Here is a 21,642-nt window from a genome sequence, read left to right on the forward strand (position 1 = left end):
TGACCTCACCTGTCTAGAGAAACGATTCCTCCATGCATCCAGCTGCTATATTCAATAGCTTTTCCCTCTGTCTTCATCTCTTCTGGCGAGGAAATGTTATTTGACACTCCTGACTCTCCTTCTTGAAGCTCCAGCTTCCCTTTGCTCCTGCGGGAAGATGAACTTTCAGCTTCTCCTATCCCTTTATTCTTTTTCCCTTCACTGGTTTTCTTACTCTGCCCACTGCTCGTTGGTCCCCCATAATGCCTACCCTCTTATCTTCTTCCGCTATACTGTCTAACTTGAATGTCTTGTCCTCCCTCTCCTTCTGCATTGCTCTCACCTCTCCGCGGAAGGCTCCAAAGTCTCCATCCTTACACTTCTACACCCCTGCTCCAGATGCACAGTTCCTGTTCTATGTGATACGCCCATACATGTATCGTGACGTCATCTCAAACTCAACATATCCAGAACCAGATACATCATCTTTCTGAGATGAATAAGTGCTTAGCACCGTGCCTAGCACGTGACAGGTACTCAAAGGGAAGCGACTATTCCCTGTTCTCCATCTTCCCCATTGGGGAAGCCTTCCTAAAACAGTTTTAATGATGCCTTTCTGCTTTTTTACCTTCTATGGCCTACCTCTGCCTAACAAAACATGAGGAAACCCCTACATTCAAGATCTGACATTCAAGACTAAAATGACACCACCAGGGGTTTATATTCATCACTCCCCCGCTCATGCTCCAAACTTCATTTGTGCGGGACATCTGCCTATTTCTCTCACTGCTCTGCTCTCGACTACAGGAAATGACATTTCCCAGATGCCAAATGACTTTGCAGCGAGACACTGACCTAAGACAAGGGGAGGAGAAGCAAGAAGTCAGGGTATTTCTCTCCCTCTCTGCCTTGGGTTGGGTTGCAGCTCTGCCATCTCCCACCTCCCACCAGGCAACCTCCCACCATTGGATACCCCAGGATTCTGGGTTCTGGGAACACCGTCTCCTCTCATTATCCCCCTGGCACTAGGGGTGATAGAGGTTTCCTACTATTGCAATATCTGGGTTGCCTACACTTTCATCACCTGTGTGACAATTCTCCATATTAAATTCTCTAAAGTGATGTGTCTTCCTGCCTAGACCCGACAGATTTCAGCCAAACCAAACTAGTTGATATTGAGTGGTCAGTCAACATATACCAAGTGCTGTGCATGCCAGCTACTGTGCTGGGTACAGTGAGTTTTCACCTTTTATCTTTGTTCATATGGGTAACTCCACCTAAAATATTTTCCTTGCCTCCAACTCACCTAACAAAATACTACTGACCTTTCAAGCCCATTCAGAAACCAGCAGTTTGAGCATCTACTCTGTGCAAGGCAATGTGCCAGGTGCTGGCGGTGCCCAGGGAAGGAATGAGACCATCCCAGGCATCACTGAGCTGACACTCTACATTTGTTCATAAGATATTTTTTCAGATTTTTCCCCACCGATATGTACATTCTTGAAATTTCCATTTGTGCTTATTTTTACTTTGTTTTTAATAAACACTATATAGCACTTACTTAAGTGCCAGGCACTGTTCTAAGGACTTTCAACTTACTTTATGTAACCATTATGTATGTATGTACATATGAAACATATTACACACATAGGTAACAATTTAGGTTTTACCTTTAGGTAAACCTAAGAGGTAGGTGCTACTATTAACTTCATCGTTTTATGAATGAAGAAACCGAGGCACAGAAAGGTTAAGTAACCTGCCTCACGTCGCAGAGCTAGTGCGTATAACTGTCACACTTTCATTTTAGCCTTGCACTATAGCTATCTGCATGCCTATTTCAGCATCAACAGCAGAAACTGCCTTGTTCCCCTTTCTTCTACAGTTACAGAACACATGGTTTTTAGCTGGGACTGTGTCCACCTTGGGGAAAAAGAAAAAAAAGCTAAGATTCCCACCTTTCCATGGGATGTGAGTGAATGTGGTATGTGCAACTTCTGGGAAGTGCCCTTCAAAGAAGGGTGAGCTTGGAATGGGGCTCTGTCCCTTTATCTTCTCCCCACTAACTAGTATGCTGACCTGATGGCAGGGGCAGGAGCAATCATCTTGGACCATGAGGTGGAACCTGCATTTTGAAGATGGAAGAATAAGGAGCCTGGGTCTCATGATCAAGCAGCTGCCATTCCCTGGACTTTCATGTGAGAAAGAAACCTCTATCTTGGACTTCCCTGGTGGCGCAGTGGTTAGGAATCCGCCTGCCAGTGCAGGGTACACGGATTCGAGCCCTGGTCCGGGAAGATCCCACATGCCGCAGAGCAACTAAGCTCACGTGCCACAACTACTGAAGCCCGCGCACCTAGAGCCCGTGCTCTGCAATGAGAAGCCACCGCAATGAGAAGCCCGTGCACCGCAACGAAGAGTAGCCCCTGCCTGCTGCAACTAGAGAAAGCCCGCACACAGCAACAAAGAACCAATGCAGCCAAAAATAAATAAATTTATTAAAAGAAACCTCTATCTTGCCAAATCCACTGTTACTTTGGTTTCCTGCCACTCATAGCAAAACCAACCCTAATTAATGGAATCACCAATCCATGGCCCCCTTCCCTCACTAGGACGAACGCTGTAAGAAAATGCACTCTTACTCAACTTTGTATTTCTTTCCAATATGGTTCCTTGCACAAAGCCAGTACTCAAAAAAAAAAAAAAAATATATATATATATATATATATATATATAGAATAGAAGGTGGATGAAGTTGTAGAATATTTTGAAAATGCTGATGGATGTACAAAGCCCAAGAGGAAGCTGGAATGAAACCACCCCTAGCCGCTGGTCTTTAGAGTCTGTACTGGGTACAGGTGGCACTCCACCTTTGGAGCAGCTCCCACTTTGTGACTACCTTCCTGGAATCCTGGGTGTGTGAGGTAGAGCAGTGAAAGAGGGCACAAAGGAAATAGGTCCTCAAACATGAACACCTATGATTTTCCCTTCTCCACCTTCATGCTTTTTCCTCTGCCCTCTTCCTACTTGCCTCAGAAGAGCAGGCACTTTTCCATCATGCCGAGGCTAATCCTTTCACCTTACCCCCATAACATCTTCGCACCCTAACTTTCTCATCCATAAAATAGGGATAATTCATACTTCTTAGGATTGGAGGGATAATTAAATGGCAAGGGTTAAATAAAGTTGCTGGCATAAAGCAGGTGTTTACAAAAATGTGAGATGTCTTCCTTTTCCTCTTGACTCTGTTCTCCTGAAGAGGAAACTTGCTCCATCAGTTCTTGGAGATAATGCTTTCTTCTCCTGGTTTTCTTCCTACCTCTCTGGCCTCCCTTTTTGTTCTCTTTGAAGAACTCATTCTTTGCCTATCCTTCAACTGTCTGTGCTCTGGGTTTCTGTCTTCAACCTTCATCTCTCCTTACTCTATCTATACTCTCCTTGCACAATCTCACCTGTGTCCAGAGCTTAAAGCGCCATCTGTAGGTGAATAAATTTTAAATCTCAAGCCTAGATCAGTCTCCTCAGCTGCAGACCTTCTCTTCTTTTCCTTTCCTCTCTCCCTACATATTTACTTTCCTTTAGTTCTTTCATTCAATAAATATTTATTGAGAGCTTGCCATGTCCTCGGCATTGAATATCAACCGCCAACTGTACATCTTCTCCAGGATGTTCCACAGAGACCTCCGGCTCAACACATAGAAATATGAACTTAGTTTTCCCCAAAACCCACTTCTCTCTCCTTCTGTCTCCTTTGTGACTGTTTCAGCATCCACTCATCTGCCCTAATTAGAAATGGGAGTCTTTTCTGACTGTTCCCTTTCTCTCCTCTATATATCCCTTAATTCATCAAGTCCCATCAATTTGGACTCCTTTAATCTCTCTCCAATTTGTACACTTATCACACTCCCCAAACACCTCCCTAGTTCCAGTCCTCATAATTTTCTTACCTAGATGACCTTAACTGCCCTGAACTGGTTGTAGAGCCTCCCGTCTTGTGCTATTCCAGCCTGGAATCCACAATGTGGACAGAGGGCTGATACAGAACACACATCCAAACCCACAGCTAACATCATACTCAATGATAAAAAGCTGAAAGCATTCCCTCCAAGATCAGTAACAAGACAAGGATGCCCACTCTCGCCACTTTTATTCAACATAGTTTTGGAAGTCCTAGACAAGCAATCAGAGAAAAAAAGGAAATAAAAGGAATCCAAATTGGAAAGGAAGAAGTAAAATTGTCACTGTTTACAGATGACATGATAGTATAGAGAATCCTAAAGGTGCCACCAGAAAATGACTAGAGCTCATCAATGAATTCAGTAAAGTTGCAGGATACACAATTAATATACAGAAACCTGCTGCATTTCTATACACTAACAATGAAGTATCAGAATGAAGAATTAAGGAAACAATCCCATTTACCATCACATCAAAAAGAATAAGAGGGACTTCCCTAGTGGTCCAGTGGTAAAGAATCTGCCTTCCAATGCAGGGGACACGGGTTCAATCCGTGGTTGGGGAACTAAGATCCCACATGCTGTGGGGCAACTATGCCCACGTGCTACAACTACTGAGCTCGTGCGCCTCAACTAGAGAGCCCGTGTGCCACAAACTTCAGAGCCCATGCACTCTGGAGCCCACATGCCACAACTAGAGAAGACAAAACCCGCACACCACAACTAGAGAGAAGACCATGCACTGCAATGAAGAGCCCGCATGCTGCAACAAAAGATCCTGCATGCCTTGACAAAGATCCTGTGTGCCACAACTAAGACCCGACACAGCCATAAAAATAAAAAAAATTTAAAAAAAAGAATAAGATGCCTAGGTATCTGTTTTGTAAATAAGTTCATTTGTATCTTTTTTTTTTTTTTTTTTTTTTTGCGGTATGCGGGCCTCTCACTGTTGTGGCCTCTCCCATCGCGGAGCACAGGCTCCAGATGCGCAGGCCCAGCGGCCATGGCTCACAGGCCCAGCGACTCCGCGGCATGTGGGATCTTCCCAGACTGGGGCACAAACCCGTGTTCCCTTCATCAGTAGGCGGACTCTCAACCACTGCACCACCAGGGAAGCCCCATTTGTATCATTTTTTAAGATTCCACATATAAGTGATATCTAAGGAGTCAAACCTATCTAAGGAGTCAAAAGACCTGCACTCCGAAAACTATAAGACACTGATGAAAGAAATTGAAGACCACACAAGCAGCTGGAAAGATATACCATGTTCTTGGATTGGAAGAATCAATACTGTTAAAATGAACATACTACCCAAGGCAATCTACAGACTCAACACAATCCCAAATTACCAATGGTATTTTTCACAGACCTGGAACAAAAAAATTTTTAATTTGTAGGAAACACAAAAGACCCCCAAAATAATAATAGCCAAAATAATCCCGAGAAAGAACAGAGCTGGAGGAATCATGCTCCCTGACTTCAGACTATACTACAAAGCTACAGTCATCAAAACAGTATGATACTGGCACAGAAACAGACACCTAGATCAACAGAACAGGATAGAAATCCCAGAAATAAACCCACACACTATGGTCAAAATTAATCTATGACAAAGCAGTCAAGAATAATCTATGAAGAAACGACAGTCTCTTCAATAAATGGTGCTGGGAAAAAGGGGACAGCTACATGTGTAAGAATGAAATTAGAGTATTCTCTAACACCATATAAAAAATAAACTCAAAATGGATTAAAGACATAAATGTAAGACTGGATACTATAAAACTCCTAGAGGAAAACATAGGAAGGATACTCTGACATAAATCGCAGCAATATTTTTTTGGACCTGTTTCCTAGAGTAATGGAAATAAAAACAAAAATAAACAAATGGGGCAAAATTAAACTTAAAAGCTTTTGCACAGCAAAGGAAACCATAGACAAAACAAAAAGACAACTTACGGACTGGGAGAAGATATTTGCAAACGATGCTACCAACAAGGGATTAACTTCCAGAATATACAAACAGCTCATACAGCTTAATATCTAAAAAACAACCCAATTAAAAAAAATGGGCAGAAGACCTAAACAGACATTTCTCCAAAGAGGACATACAGAGGGCCAACAGTCACATGAAAAGATGCTCAACATCACTAATTATTAGTGAAATGCAAATCAAAACTATAATGAGGTATCACCTCACACCAGTCATTACGGCCATCATTAAAAAGTCTACAAATAATAAATGCTGGAGAGGGTGTGGAGAAAAAGGAACCCTCCTACACTGTTAGCAGGAATGTAAATTGGCACAGCCACTATGGAGAACAGTATGGAGGTTCTTTAAAAAACTAAAAATAGAGTTACCATATGATCCAGCAATCCCATTCCTGGGCATATATTTGGAGAAAACTCTAACTCAAAAAGATACATGCACCCCGATGTTCACAGCAGCATTATTTATAATAGCCAAAGACATGAACACAATCTAAATGTCCACCAATGGAAGAATGGGTAAAGAAGATGTGGGGGGTGTGTGTGTGTGTATGTATAGAATTTTAAAAATATATTTATTTTTAAATTTATTTTGGCTGCACCGGGTCTTAGCTGTGGCACGCGGGATCTTCATTGTGGCATGTGGGATCTTTTAGTTGTGGCATGCAGGCTTTTTAGTTGTGGCATGCGGGCTTCTTAGCTGTGGCATGCGGACTTCTTAGTTGCAGCATGCATGCAGGATCTAGTTCCCTGACCAGGGATCGAACCCAGGCCACCTGCATTGGGAGTGTGGAGACTTATCCACTGGACCACCAGGGAATATTATATATTATACTAATATTATATATTCCATATATATATATAATGGAATATTACTCAGCCATAAAAAATAATGCCATTTGCAGCAACATGGATGGACCTAGAGATTACCATACTAAGTGAAGTCAGAGAAAGACAAATATCATATGATATCACTTATATGTGGAATCTTAAAAAATGATACAAATGAACTTATTTACAAAACAGAAATAGACTCACAACTAAAGAAAACAAACTTATGGTTACCAAAGGGGAAAGGGGGGGAGGGAAATTTGGGATTTATCGACAGAGATTACTATATATGAAATAGATAAACAACAAGGACCTGCTGTATAGCACAGGGAACTATACTCAGTATCTTGTAATAATCTATATTGGAAAATAATCTGAAAAAGAATGTATATGTATATGTATAACTGAATCAATTTGCCAGACACCTGACACATGGTAACTCAACTATACTTCTATAAGAAAAATTAAAAATTAAAAAGAAAAAAGGTGGGGCTTCCTTGGTGGCGCAGTGGTTGAGAATCTGCCTGCTAATGCAGGGGACACGGGTTCAAGCCCTGGTCTGGGAGGATCCCATATGCCGCAGGGCAACTAGGCCCGTGAGCCACAACTACTGAGCCTGCACATCTGGAGCCTGTGCTCCGCAACAAGAGAGGCTGCGATAGTGAGAGGCCCACACACTGCGATGAAGAGTGGCCCCCACTTGCCACAACTAGAGAAAGCCCTCGCACAGAAACAAAGACCCAACACAGCAAAAATAAATTAATTAATAAACTCCTACCCCCAACATCCAAAAAAAAAAAAAAAAAAACTTTAAAAAAGAAAAAAGCTAGGCAATGGTTTCCTATTGCCTTTAGGGTGAAGTCCACACTCCTTAACATGGTGTACAAGACCTTCAGGACATGGTCCCTGCTGGAATCACCTTGTAAAGAGATATCTTGTTTACATATTTCTCTATGCTTAGTAGGAGGAACTCCTAAAGGGTGTATTTATGGCTGAGATCCAGCACGGAGCAGAACATAAGGAGTTAATAAATGTTTGTTAAATCAAATTCAGAAAATCTTTAATGGATAAGCAGTATCAGGGCTGACTACTGGAAAGTGAACTTAAGAACAGGCACCAAATGCTTTTTATTCCTTCCTCATTAGCTTAGGAATTCTTTTGCTCTATCTTTTTAAAATTAACTTATTACAAGGATAAGATAGGCTTATTACGAAAACGACTCAAACATTACAAACAGGCAATCAGTAAAAAGACCCCCACCCTTCATACCACTGTCCCTCCTGTCCCAGCACTGTTAACCATTCATATATCCTTCCAGAAATATTATCTGCACACACAGTCATGCTAATATACATTATTACTACTATTATTATTAGCATTACTTAACATAAAAAGAATATTAAGTACTCATTTACGTATCAATTTTTTTCATATAATCTTGGTTATTTTTCCATAGCAGTATATATGGATCTTCCTCATTTTTTAAAGGTCTGCGTTGTATTCAATTCAATTACAAGGCTCTACCATACTTTCTTCAAACAGTTCATTATTGATGGACATGTAGGTTATTTCCAGCTTGAGGACATTCTATCAGGAATCTTGTAGGATCTTAGTTCCCTGACCAGGGATCAAACCCGGGCCCTTGGCAGTGAAAGCGTGGAGTCCCAAGCACTGGATTGCCAGGGAATTCCGGAGGCCATTTTAAACAATGCTGCATTTACAGAAGAAAATTAAATGTAAATCTCACCAACAACATACCCTACATGTTATGAAACAGCTGAAAGATGGTTTCTAGTTGTAGTTTCAATCCATGTCTTGTTATGAATGAAGGTGAGCATCTTTTTATACATAGAATAATTTGTATTTCTTTTTTGTAATTTATCTGTTCTTGAGTTTGGTCATTTTTCTATTGCATTGTTGGTCGTTAAACCAGCCCTTTTTTTGTGATATGTATTGTAATTATTCTTTCCCAGTTTGTCTTTTGATTTTGTTTATGGTACCTTATTTTTTGTCTTAGAGAAATTCATATATTTGTATTTATCAATTTTTTAAATTCTTCTAGGTTTGGGGTTATATTGCACTCAGTTTATTAAATAACTTCATCACGTTTTATGTTAGTGCTTTTCCTGGTTTTATTTTTATACCTGTATTTTCTTCATCCGGAATATACTTTTGTAAAAGGAGTGAAGTGGGAATTTTATCCCAGAACCACTGATAATGAACATTCTTCCTCTTCTACACTAATTTGAAATGCCACTTTTATCATTGTTAGTGAGAGTAAAATGGATACAATCTCTATGAGAGCAATTTGGCAGTATCTATCAAAGAATGCACAAATAAACCTTTGACACAGCAATTCAACTTCCTAGGAATCTATCCTACAGATACGTTTGCACTTGTGTACAATGATGTAAGAATAAGGATGTTCACTGAAACATTGTAACAGGAAAATACTGGACACTTAAATGACCAACTATTGGGGACTATTAAATCATTAGGTACAATGGAACAAGGCAGCTCTATTGTATTAATAAGTGAACTAGCAAGCATAATATACTACCAATCGTAATGCTATATCACCTATATCAGTAACATCAACAAACATAAAGAAAGAGAATAGATATAGAAATGCTGACATGTGCATAAAATAAATCTGAAAATACTTCCAAGAAACCATTTTCACTGATGGCTTATAGAGAATTGAAAGGCTGGGATATAGGAAGAACAAGGATGTTTACTTTTCCCTGTGCCTTTTTTGACAATTTTGGGTTTTGTATTTTTTGCATGAATTGTTTGTTACAATGAGTTTTTAAAATTTCATTCATTCATTCATTCGCCTTTAGAGAGGTGGAACTCTAACCTCGTGCAAAGCTGTGAACTGTCAGGAGAAGAAGTACAAGATAGTCATCCCTGCCTAGAGCAGCTGACAAGCAGAGTGGACCTCGGGTCTCTTTGCACCAGAATCGTGGAGGAGGGGAGAGGGCGTTCTTATTCGAAAGTCAGATTCCTGGGCCCCACCTTGATCGACTGAATGAGAGTAACGCCCAGAAATCTGCATTTCTGACAGGATCCCACTGGGGATTCAAGTACATGTCAATTCGTAAGCCTTCTGGGCTGGAGGGGCAGCTCACTGTGTGGGCGCGTTTCCTCGTCCTTTGCTCACCCCTCCCTAGCAGCCACGCGCGCGCTCCTGGCGAGGGGCGTACCCCCGGGGCCTGGGGGCAGGTCTCCCAAAACACCCTAGACCCGGGCCTCCCCCGCGCTCTGCTCACGCTGAAACCGCAAGGCTTCGCTTCGCCGCCGCCCAGGCCGCTCTTCCCAGTTCCCGGCTCCGGCTCCGGAGTCTGCAGGGTCCAGGCCCAGAGCCACTGAGCCAGGGAAGCAGGGGGAAGGAGAGACTAGAGGTGCGAGCGGCTAGAGGTGAAAGAGCTGCAGAAGCCGAAGGCAGTGGGCAGATGATGCGAGGCCAGTTCAGCCCTTTAGGAAAATGAGAGAAATGACAAGTGTAGAAAATAAATTACGTACTGGGGGAAAAACTGCGACTCCGCCGGGACTCGAACCCGGAACCTTTGAATGCCTTCAACCTCTAGAAGTCCAATGCGCTATCCATTGCGCCACGGAGCCACCTGTTGGACTCTTTGCGCATCTGCTCTGTTAAGCCAGAGGCAACGGCCCCGCGCCCTTCCCACCGCCCCCTTAGCCGTCGGTCTGTATCGCAGAGGCCAGGACACTGACAGACACCGGCCGCAAGCGCCCGTCCTCACCCGGAGACCGCCTCTTAACGAAACCGGCGAGTCTTGCAAGCGAAGGGAGGGCGCGAGTCCGCCGGGTGCCGGCTGGTGCGTCTGAGGACAGCCGCAGCCCCGTCTCCGGCCCGCCCTGGGCACCGCCGTAACTGGCCGCTCAGGACAAATCACGCCCGCGCTCTTCCTCCCCAGCTCCCTTCCTGCCTGATCGCCCCCGCCTACCCGCTCTCCCGCGGCCGGTTCCACCCGGCCTGGCCCCGCCCCGGCGATGCAGGCCCCAGGCTCGCCGTTGAGCCGTTAAGCCGGGCCGGTGACGCCGGGCACTTACGTCGCACCTTTTAGCGGCCGATCCCGAGCAGCGACACCTTGGACTTTGAGGCGTGGGCAGCGGCCCCTCCCGGGTCCCGGGCTCTTTCTTGGCCGCCCGCGGCCGGGATCCGCCGCGGCAAGTGCGGGTCGCGGCGACGTCTGTGTGAGTGCCTGTGCGTGTTTATTTGCGCGGGGTTCGGTAAAACGGTGTTTGGGTTGCATTTCGCTCCCCACAGACCCAGAGCCGAATTTCTGAGGTATCCGGGCTCTGGTGGACTGAGGGGGGCGACGCGCCCCGCGCTGCAGCATCCTCCGATACCTCATCCCAGCTCCGGCAACTGCCTCCGGGGGCGCCGCGCAGCAGCAGAGCCCGCGCGCCCGGAGCACGAGGCTGCGTGGGCGGCGCCGGTGAAGGGCCTGCGCGCGTGGGAGCGCCGGGAGCATGCGTGAGCGGGCGTGTGCGGTTGGGGGGCGCGCGCCCGAGCGTAGCCGCGTGGCTTTCCGGAGGCAGCCGGCATCCGAAGGAGGCGGCGCAGCCGGAGTCCGGACGAGCTCCCCGCTGCTCGAAAGGGCGCGGTCGCCACGAATCAGAGGGTCGGTCTGAGGGGGTATTTTTCAGTGCTCCTGTAATTCGCATCAGTAAGACCCCGAAGCCACTTGAAAGAGACGATGTAAGTAAAATCGCGTGGCTGCCTTGCAAACGCCTCTGCATGCAAAACTCTTGGTCCCCGCTCCAATCGGCTTGCGGTTTTCTGAGCCCCGCCTACGTAGAAATTGCGGAGCTGCTGCTGTGACCTGTGGTCCACTCCGTTCCACGCTGCCCAGCTACATCAGGCATCAAAGCAAAGCGGTCTCCGTCCGTGTTCTAAAGAGGGAAGGGAGCTCCCAGGAAGGGTCTAGTGGAGTCGGGATCTGTACATTCTTATTTAACTTCACCCCACAACAATGCTATGAGCCAGATACTATCGTCCTCTTTATAAGGAAGGGAAAATGCAGCTATAGGAGTTTGAATAACTTGTGTAGCGACACCTCCCTGGTGTGTCAAGAACTTTGAGGAATCTGCATTAGCCAGTGTCAACATGATCGTGTCGGTTCTCTGAACCCCAGTTCTCCCAGGAACGAAGCAGGTGGGCCCAGATGGATGCTTGCACACAAAATGGGTGGCATTATAGAAGAGGAATGCGGAGCTTGGGGGACCTACCAGTTTATAGCAAGCAGTAAGCAAGCCTGCTCTTTGTCCCACAGAGGGACATTCCCTCATCCCTCAAGGTTGCTCACTGCAAACACAACTCTGAAGAATGGCCCAAATGAGCAGGATCTTACATTCTTAGCACACTCAGCAAGAATGTGCAAGGATGCTAAGGGCCCACGTTCATTGCCTCTCCAAACAGTGGCAGAGCCCTGATTGATGCCAGGCATGTCTCTTTCATTCTACCATAATAAAGTTCCTTGACAGTAAGCATTTTATGTAAAACATTGTTATGCCCCCTTTAAGATTAATGAAATAAAACAAATACCCTCACATGCAGGAAGGAGGAATTCTGACATATACCAGATTAACCCTTAAAACAGAAAATGACTTCAAATTGTATTGGTTTAAACAAATCTTTTTTGAACTCTGAAATGTGTCAAGCACTAGTGGCATCTCAGAGTCTTCACTGGTCCTTGGAATTGCACATGGCTGAACAGGGGAGGAGTGATGCTTAATGCTTCCTTGGAATACCATACAAAGGAATTCTCCTGAGGGCACTGGAGCCAAATCTCAAATGATGAGTCATTGATATGATTAAGTAACAATTCAGACTCATATATAAAAGTTCTGGGAAGGGGGAATTGAGAAAGAAATCACATGCTAAGGAAAGATGCGTGTGTCCTTAATTCCACTTAATAAATCAAACAAAGAATTTTTAGATATTTGATTCCTTTCACTAGTTGAGATCAAAACGCCTTGTCTATGTCATGGAAAACATTACCAAGATATGGGGTTAGCAGACAGTGTGGGAAAACCAGGCTTGTGTGACCAACGCTGTGAGCAATCAAGGTGTACTTTTTACGCCTTACAATTAGAAGCCTGGGAAAGCCATGGCAGAACAAACTCTCTGTGTGTTCTCTGACAATTAATAAGTGGTTTGTAATGAGTCTGGCTTTAGAGGCAGCAATGGTAGTATGTAAAAGGAATAAAAATGTGTATTTAGTTACCATCTAAGGAGAAAGATCCAGTAGGTTTTCTCTTCCCCTTTCCTAAATCTAAGAGCTGAATTTTCTCAGGCAGTGCATGCCGTGAACAGCTGCCATCACACAACCTGAACCAAGAATTCCTGCAGGAAAAAAACACAAAAACAAAAAACAACACCTCTTCCTTTCTACCGACAGAGGGAACCAAAGCATGAACTATAACCGCCTGTGAGCGGGCTGATCGCTGCAGTTTGCAATTTGAGTTCCCTAAATTAAGCGCTACTTCATCTTGCTGTTTTAAAGTTCAAATCCATTATACACCTCTGGGAGTCTGCAATAACATTTTTCATGTTTGTACAGAAGGATTATTTTAAAATTTCTATGTTCTATTTGCAGAGCTTGGAAGCAGCTTCAGCCTTCCCCAGAAGCTCTAGAAATCTGTATTTCTATATATTTTTTATTTCTATATATTTCTATAATATTTTCACTTGCTTTGCTTTGCTCTAGAGGGAGAAGGTCGTTGGAGTACCAGTTTAATTCAATTCAATGAGTATTTAGGGAGGATACATTTGGGCCTACTGTGGGAGGTAAAAGTGGAAGTTTAAGACACAATCCCTACCTTCAAGGATACTTCAGATTCCTTGGAAGAAATACCTGTGAATATGAAACAATAAGCAAAATAATGCAAGATGACATATGAAAAAGTGTCAAAATGTGATTGGGTGTCCCTACCAGTAAAACATTGTTTAGTTTGCATTTCCAAGTAATAAGTATATAATAAATACTATACTAATTATCTTTTTAGAAAGAAATTTTTAAAGGATGAGATTTTTTTTTAACATCTTTATTGGAGTATAATTGCTTTACAATGTTGTGTTAGCTTCTGCTGTAGAACAAAGTGAATCAGCTATACGTATACACATATCCCCATATCCCTTCCCTCTTGCGTCTCCCCCCCACCCTCCCTATCCCACCCCTCTAGGTGGTCACAAAGCACCGACCTGATCTCCCTGCGTGCTATGCGGCTGCTAAAGGATGAGATTTTTAAAAATCAAAGACTCTTGAGAGTAGAGGTTAGGAGCATAGGCTGTGGAGTCAGACTCCTGGTGTTCACATCTTGGTTCTGCCTCTAATTGTAAGGCATGATCTTTAACTTTTCTGAGCCTTCTTTTCCTCATCCAAAAAATCCTAAAGTTGTTACGATAGGAGTTAATCCTTGCAAGGGTTTCTCTCTGTTCTGGCACATGGTAAGTGTGTAGCAACTGTTTGTTGTTATTATTAGCAAGCAACTCTCAATAAAGAAATCTCACATCCTGCAGGAACAAACCAAAGTTCAGATATAGCATCAGTTAAGTTTGTTGCAACCCAAGAAACATTCTCCGCCTCCTTACCCAACTCCTACTCAGCTATAGACATCACATCTACATAATGTACCAAACAGACCGCTCAGCTTCTCAGACTGAAAACATCTACCTCCAGCTTCATGGTTCCCTCACGGTTCTCCCCCCAGAACCTTGGGTGGATTCTTATTTTCATGTGTCCAACCGCGTGGTTTCCCAAAACAAGGGGAAAACAATCTTTCCCTGAAGGATTTGTGAAGACTCTTCTCTTGCCAGACAAAATCTGCTCATAACATTTGAATGACGGCTTTTTTCATCCTAAAAATCTTAGCGCTGAGTTTCAGCCAGGCCAATAACTAAACTAGGTGGCAAGATGGGAATAGGCGAAGGGAAAAAAAAAAGTGCCAGGATGAAGAAATTTCGATATTAACACAGAAAAGAGGGACAAATGGGTCCTGAAGAAAGTACAGCTGGGGTGAGGGGGTTGAAGTGTCAGGAGGTTGGGCAAGTCGGATTGAGGCCACATGTGGCAAAGGTGCTGGGGCAAGCTTGATTCAGGATGAGGCACGTGGATTTCATGCAATAGCCAATGGGGAGCTACAGTTTCTTTTGGCATGAGAATGGCTGTGTTTTAGAATGGTTCATGTAGGGGGGTGATATACAGGCTGAATGGAATGAGGCCTGAGGGTCGGGGAGACTGTTACATCTCATTGGATTTGTGCTTGGTCTTACGACTTCATCTCTTCAACAAGCAGTGATTGAGGGTCTAGTTGACATATCCATACAAAAGAAAAAGACATGTGCCTGGCCTACTGCCTAGTAGAAATGATGACACAGGTACACAAACAACTGTGGTGGAAGGTAAAAAGGTGTCCAAGTGAGACAGGCACAGTGGTTTGGGACTTCAGGGAGAGAGACTGAGATTACATCCTGAGAGGGCGAAGCAGGGAGGAAGACTGCATTTGGAAAAACTACCTAACCTAGGGCCAACTTGCATGCAAGGAATCCCAGGTAAGGGTTAGCAAACAGACTGGAGGGATGGAAGAAGAAGGTAAGACAGGGCTGGGGACATGGTAGCAGATGAGCAGTCCAGTGCACCGTGTCTAAAAGGCTCCAGCTAACTTGGCCTTGGTTGCAGCAGGCACTGGTGGAGAAGGTCACTGGGGTTCAGGGCACTGGTCACATAGTCAGGCTTGGATCAGTTCCGGTTCTGTGCCATCAGCCCATTCACAAGAGGGCAAGAATCACAGCTGAGGATAAACGGAACATGATCCAGTCCCCAAAGGGAAGGGTTTGAGAAGAGGTGGTTGAAAGTCTCGGACCAGTAGGCTGGTATTCAGAGAAGGGGGTCTAGTCACAAAGGGAAACTAAGGCAGAAGCAGGTGTACGGTGTCTGAGGCAGGCAGCACCAATGATTCCAGACCTCGTGGCTGGTTGACTAGGGCTGCTGAACAGGCTTCCAAGCCTGGAAGAGTTCAGGTAGGATATAGGACCATCCTGTAGGTGGCAGTCACTACCTGCTGTCGAGACGGCTAGACAAAGGCCAAACCTGGCCTGACCTGGATCTTCAAAGATGCACAGCCTTTGAGCCGGCAGAAAGCACATTTATGCATTTAAGCACTGAGCACAGTTAAATGCCAGGGTCTCTGCTGGTCTCTGGGGACACTGTGGTGAGGAAGACAAATGCGTTCCTTGCTCCCATGTACCCTGCAATCTTGAGCAAAGACAGGAGAGCGTGGATAGGTACATGGAAGTGAGCTTGACTTGCCAGGAGGTAACAGCTGAGAGAGTCAGTGGGAAAAAGATCCCGAAGGACTTTGAATGCAAGGCTATGGGGACCTGAAATTGATCAGCCCATGTCACCTCCTCCACGAGCTTTCCCAGACCACATTCTTCAGCCTGGTCTGCTGGTGGGGAGGGGCTCCTCTTCTGGGTTCCCAAAGCACCTTGGGAGTCATATAATTTTCTATCTGTTTTCTGTATCCTCTCCAAGACTATAAGCATCTTGGGGGGAAGGAACATGCCTTCCTGTGGGTAGATCACAGCAAGCGCCTTTAAATATTGGTTGAGTAAATGGATGAGTCCTGTAGGCAATCAGGAAGCTACTGGACCACGTGCCTAGCTTGTCCTTTTTTTTTTTTTTTTTTTTGGCTATGCCATGTGACTTATGGGACCTTAGTTCCCCAACTGGGGATCAAACCCAGGCCCACAGCAGTGAAAGCGTGGAGTCCTAACCACTGGACCACCAGGGAATTCCCTAGCTTGTCTTTTTTAACCAGAAGTTCTAGAAAGCTAAACATCCTTGCTTTCTAATTTAGGCAATTCTCCCCAAGGCTTAGCACCATGTCCTGTACAGAGTGGGCAGTCCAGAAATGTTGCCTGAATGATCTTGTGGGAGTAGAAGTTGATCTTCGGTGTCTTAATTCTGCTTTCAATTACCCGGTTTGTGGGAGTAGGTCTTGAATTCCATCCACTCAGACCCACTTCTCTTCCTTCCAAGTTCTCGCCAAACAAAGGCATTTCCCCACTCCTGGCCCACAATGGATAACCATCTGTTAAAACTTAACTAATCTTAAGCCTTCAGCAGTCGAGAGTAATCATGAAGTAATAACGCATAGTGCCAGACGCTATACTGAGTTCTCCGTGAATACATGAATGTGCTCCATCCTTCTCTTGACCCCCTGAGGGAGCAGAGTCATTGCCCCTGTCCCGGGATGGGAAGGCGAGCCACAGAGAATGAAGCAGGATGGGTCCAGGTACCTGCCCCAAGTCCCCAGTTACCCTGCACTGCAGCTGCTTCTCCCAGGAAAGGGATCAGGAGGGAACCAGCAAGCAACTGGGAACAAGCCTGTTAGACCAGTGTCCTGAAACTCTGCCGCACACTAGAATCCTGATGCCCAGGATGTACCTGAGACCAATTAAAGCAGACTTTCTGGGGGTGGGGCCCTGGCATCATTATTTGTTTAACCATCCCAGGTGATTCTCATAAGCAAGCAAGTTTGAGAACAAGTGCTTTCTGCCCTTCCTGCTAAAATGCTGACCATGGCCCAGGAGCTTCAGCATCACCTGGGAGCCGGTTAGAAATGCAGGACCTCAGGCCCCACCCCTGCCCTGCTGAATCCAAATCTGCGTTTTAATAGATGTCCCAGGTGATTTATTTGCATTAAAGTTTCAGAAGCACTGGTTTGGGGCTTAGGTATTCAAACCCTTATTAATCCACTTGTCTTCTGTTATTAGCATTAAGTCCTTAAGCATTAAGTCCTTAATAAGCAGATCTCAAAACTCCATCAGAAAGCTCTGAATCAGGGCTTCCCTGGTGGCACAGTGGTTGAGAGTCCACCTGCTGATGCAGGGGACGCGGGTTCGTGCCCCAGTCCGGGAAGATTCCACATGCCGCGGAGCGGCTGGGCCTGTGAGCCGTGGCCGCTGAGCCTTGCGCGTCCGGAGCCTGTGCTCCACAACGGGAGAGGCCACGACAGTGAGAGGCCCACGTACCGCAAAAAAAAAAAAAAAAAGCTCTGAATCAATCTGAGTTATTGGCCAAAAAAATGACCTCAGAGGAAACTATGCCTCCTTACTTCCCACTGTGCGGGGAACTGGGGAAGAAAAGGTCTATTGTTAGTGATGTCCCACAGAACCTCAGTCGAGTCCCCTCCAGAACAGCAGCAGAATCACTCCAGGCTGTCCTCCTCCGTCTGACATAGACTCAGGGACACAGGTAGACCACACCTGGGCTCCCAAGGTGACTGATAAAATCCTCCAGCCAGAGGTGTTCAAGCTTTCAGGGCTTCAACTGTTTCTCCATGGCATGACTGTGTCATAGCTCCACAAATGACACCAACAACCCTTTGTCCCAGTGGAGGTCTTGTGTGTCATCAACTTTCTGACTTTAACTAGAAACACTGTCCAATTTTTAGTTCTTTCGTTTATTTGCCATTATTTTAGAATGCCATTTGCTTCTCTTTTCATCTCTACCAAGTTCTTGAAACTGCTTCACAAGGTATGTAAGAATACGATTTTTGCAGGCAGTGGTAGTTTTCAAACCCTCATCTACTCCTCATCCTATGATCGTATAATCTCACCATTAGACCTGAGGCCGGTATCAGAACAGCCTGGTTCGCCTCTGTAGGTCGGTGGGGGGAGGAGGAGAAAGTCTCAGAGAGGCATGACTGTGTGGGGCAGCATGGTTTAGAGGGACTTGAAGGCAGTTGTAGGACCCTGGGAAATTACTTGACCTCTCGGAACCTATTTTCACAGCTCTGAGATGGAGAAAATCATTTCTGTTTCACAGGATTGTCGTGAGAATTAACTGAGCTGCTGACATACACTGACTGACAGTAAGGGGTATAATAGTTACCTGTGGCTGCGTTAGCTAATTATCCCAGACCTTAGCAGCTTGAATCCACAAAAATGTATTATTGCACAGTTTCTGTGGGTCAGGGAGCCGATTAGCTGAGTGGTTTACACTCAGGGTCTCTCTTGAAGCTGTTTGGGGCTATGATTACCTAAAGGTTTGACTGGGGAAGGAGGATCTGCTTCCAAGATGACTCACTCATATGGCTGTTGGCAGGAGGGCTCAGTTCCTCACCGCAGCCCTCTCTACAGGGCTGCATCCCCCAGAGTGAATGATCTAAGAGAGAAGTGGAAGCCACATGTCTTTTATGACCTAGCCGCAGAAGTCACATACCATCACTTCTGTGTTCTATTGGTCACACAGATCAACCCTAATACAATGTGGGAGGGGACTACACAAGGGTGTGAATAACAGGAGGTGGGTCCATCTGGGAGGCTGGCTTCCACAGCATCTTTAATGTTACTTTCTGCCCCCTCTTAATATGGCAGACATACTCTCCCTCCTCCACTCCAATCAACAAATATTCTGAAAAGGAAGACAGTTGAAGCGATTCAGTTTTGCTCTTCTCACACTAAGTTACTTTGACTGAGTTGGAAGCTTCCATCCTCATATCAGGTTTACAGTCATGACTCAGAAATTTGGGACTAGACTCAGAATTTATCCCAGTTCTTCTGAAGGACATGGAGATCCACTGGAATGGTCCTTGTTTTACTGTTCTTTGGTCCTTGTCCACTTTCCCCTTGAAAGAATCCACTCTATGCATTTTGTTATATCTTCAAGGTGTCAGGTAGACAGGCTCAGGCAGTATCAAATATGCTGACTGAAATTCCCCTCCTTGTTCTGGAATATCTGCCCTTGAATACAAAGGGTTTACTTTCAGATCCCTGACAATTTGGTTGTATATATGTGACCCCACCGTTATACAAATGAATTCACATTTGAATTCATTTGAAGGGCTAGTTAATATCAAGTTCTCCAACACTAGCAATGTGAAGATGTAAAGAAATAAAGAGAGGGTCCAGCCCTTCCTGTCTCTTTCTCTGAGTTATCCTCCTTGGTGGCCAAGGATTTGTCATTTTTCAGCCTGTGGTAAACAATAATGATAAATGGAAAGACCTCCAGGGTATTGTCACAGCAGATTCCATGCTGGAGCCTTGAAATGACTCATGCAAGTGTTGAATGAACTGATGGATGGATGGATGGATAGATGAATAGATTGGATGGATTCTTCAGGCTAAAATATGACCATGGGTATATGACCCATATACCTAGCTGGTAGTGCCTCAAGTGAGGGCCAGGGTCCATTCCCATTGGTCAGACCTCCACTCTGCTGGGCTGGTACCCACACTGTATGGGTCATTACAGACAGTACCTAGTCTGGGAGAACGTGGCTCCACGTTGCAAACTGGGTTACAAAGAAATGTTTAGAACCCAATTGATATGGCTTACTCATAGGACTGGCTAGAGACTGATTGGCTGGGAATCTGGAAGGAGCAGGACCTGATAGAGCTGCAACAAATGGATCTTGGAGCAGGTATCAATCAGAATTCAAAGTAGATCAAACTGAGAATGGATGAATATGGCTCTTGAGTAAATCTGGAGGTGAAAGCTGGGAGCAACAAAGCGGTGCAACGGGAAGAGAGACCAGGAGCAAGGGCTGGGCGCACAGAGGCTCACTGAAGTCGAGGGGAATGCAAAAGGAGCAAGAGGGAGGAAGGTTATCAGTGAAGTTCCGCTGGAAGTGACAGAAAGCCCAAAACAAGAGAGATTTAAACTTCATTCTGTTTTAGGTAACAAAGTTTAGAAGTGAGCCCTCCATAGCTGATAGAGCAATTTCAGGATCATCAAGGATCCAGATTTTTTCAATCTTGTTACTTCACCGTCCTCAACATGTGGCTTCCACTGCATGAACAAAGATAGCAGCTCAGATTCCAGCCTTTATGTCCGCACTCCAGTCAGTAGTATAGAGGGAGAAGCAAGATGAGCACACCCCCCTCCCTTTAGGGCAGGGTTTCTCAATCTTGGTACTACTGGCTTTTGGGGTCAGATAATTCATTGTTGTAGGGTCTGTCCTGTTTAGCAGCATCCCTGGCCTCTACTTACCCGATGCCGGTGTAACTTCCTCCTTCCCAAGTGTGACAAACAAAAATGTCCCCTGACATTGCCCAGTGTCCCCTGGAGGGCAAAATCTATCCAGATAGAGAACCACTGCTTTTAATTGACTTCTTGAGGCTGCATCTGATCCCACTGCTTACATACCACTGATCAGAACTTAGTAACAGAGGCAACTTTTAGCCACAAGGAGCTGGGAAATGTAATCTTTATTTCAGGCAGCAATGTGCCAGCTAAAACCCAGGAGTTTTATTGCTAGAAAGAAAGTGAGAAGTATAGGGAGATTATGTGAGTGCAAGGGCTTAGCCAAACTTTAGCTGTTTCGTTCCAGATCCTAGCGCCTAGCTACTGGTTAGGGACGGAACAACGTCCCTAAGTAGGAGGATCTGTGGTCATATCTTCAGCCAGTGGCATCTTAGATCTATGGGATGGAAATTCTCCTCCCAGAGGCTGAGCCTTCAGCTGAGAAAGATGAACACTGGGTTCTCACTCATTGCCTTCCAACATGGCACCTGAACTCAGGTTATGAGTATGTTACAAGGCGTAGAACTCCAAGTTGCCCTTGACTGTGGAGACCTGCTCTTTGTTTTAATTCCCATGGGACAGCCCAAATGTAGTTTCCTCCCCCCTGTTCTTCTATTTTCCTTCTCTCTTTTCCTCCTTTCTTCCCTGAGATGTTCTTATAAGAGGACTGGATGTAGGACCAGGAGACCTGAGACCTAGCTTCTTTCTGCCACTGACTTAGGGTGAGTCACTCAACTTCTTTGGCATCAGTGTCTGTAAAATTAGGAGCTGATCAGATGATCGCTTGAGTCCCCCCTCGCTCTAAAATTGCAGGCTCTCCGAGGTCCACAAG

The 21,642-nt window shown here is 45.1% G+C and overlaps 1 protein-coding gene and 1 non-coding gene across 4 annotated transcripts in view; both read right to left on the reverse strand.

Moving 5' to 3' along the window:
* The window catches only part of LOC111164065 (uncharacterized), a 15,540-nt gene extending 3,699 nt beyond the window's left edge, over nt 1–11,841 (reverse strand). The window contains exons 1-2 of one of the 3 annotated variants that reach the window (XR_016394728.1): nt 10,832–10,960; nt 10–147 (exon numbers count right to left, since the gene is read on the reverse strand). Coding sequence is in view for 1 of the 3 variants with exons in the window: in XM_089919435.1 (XP_089775561.1) it covers nt 10,019–10,227; nt 10,832–11,249 (627 nt within the window). In the remaining 2 variants the exon portion in view is untranslated. The other 2 variants (XR_016394727.1, XM_089919435.1) reach the window with 2 other exon arrangements.
* On the reverse strand, nt 10,290–10,374 carry TRNAR-UCU (transfer RNA arginine (anticodon UCU)). The gene is given in 2 exon segments: nt 10,290–10,325; nt 10,338–10,374. It is a non-coding gene; the product is annotated as a tRNA-Arg (tRNA).
* Nucleotides 11,842–21,642: the final 9,801 nt, after the last annotated feature.

Source organism: Delphinapterus leucas, chromosome 1 (assembly GCF_059928025.1).
Source record: "Delphinapterus leucas isolate spDelLeu-1000000601 "Yukka" chromosome 1, BTC_Dleu_Yukka2, whole genome shotgun sequence".
Lineage (NCBI taxonomy): Eukaryota > Metazoa > Chordata > Mammalia > Artiodactyla > Monodontidae > Delphinapterus > Delphinapterus leucas.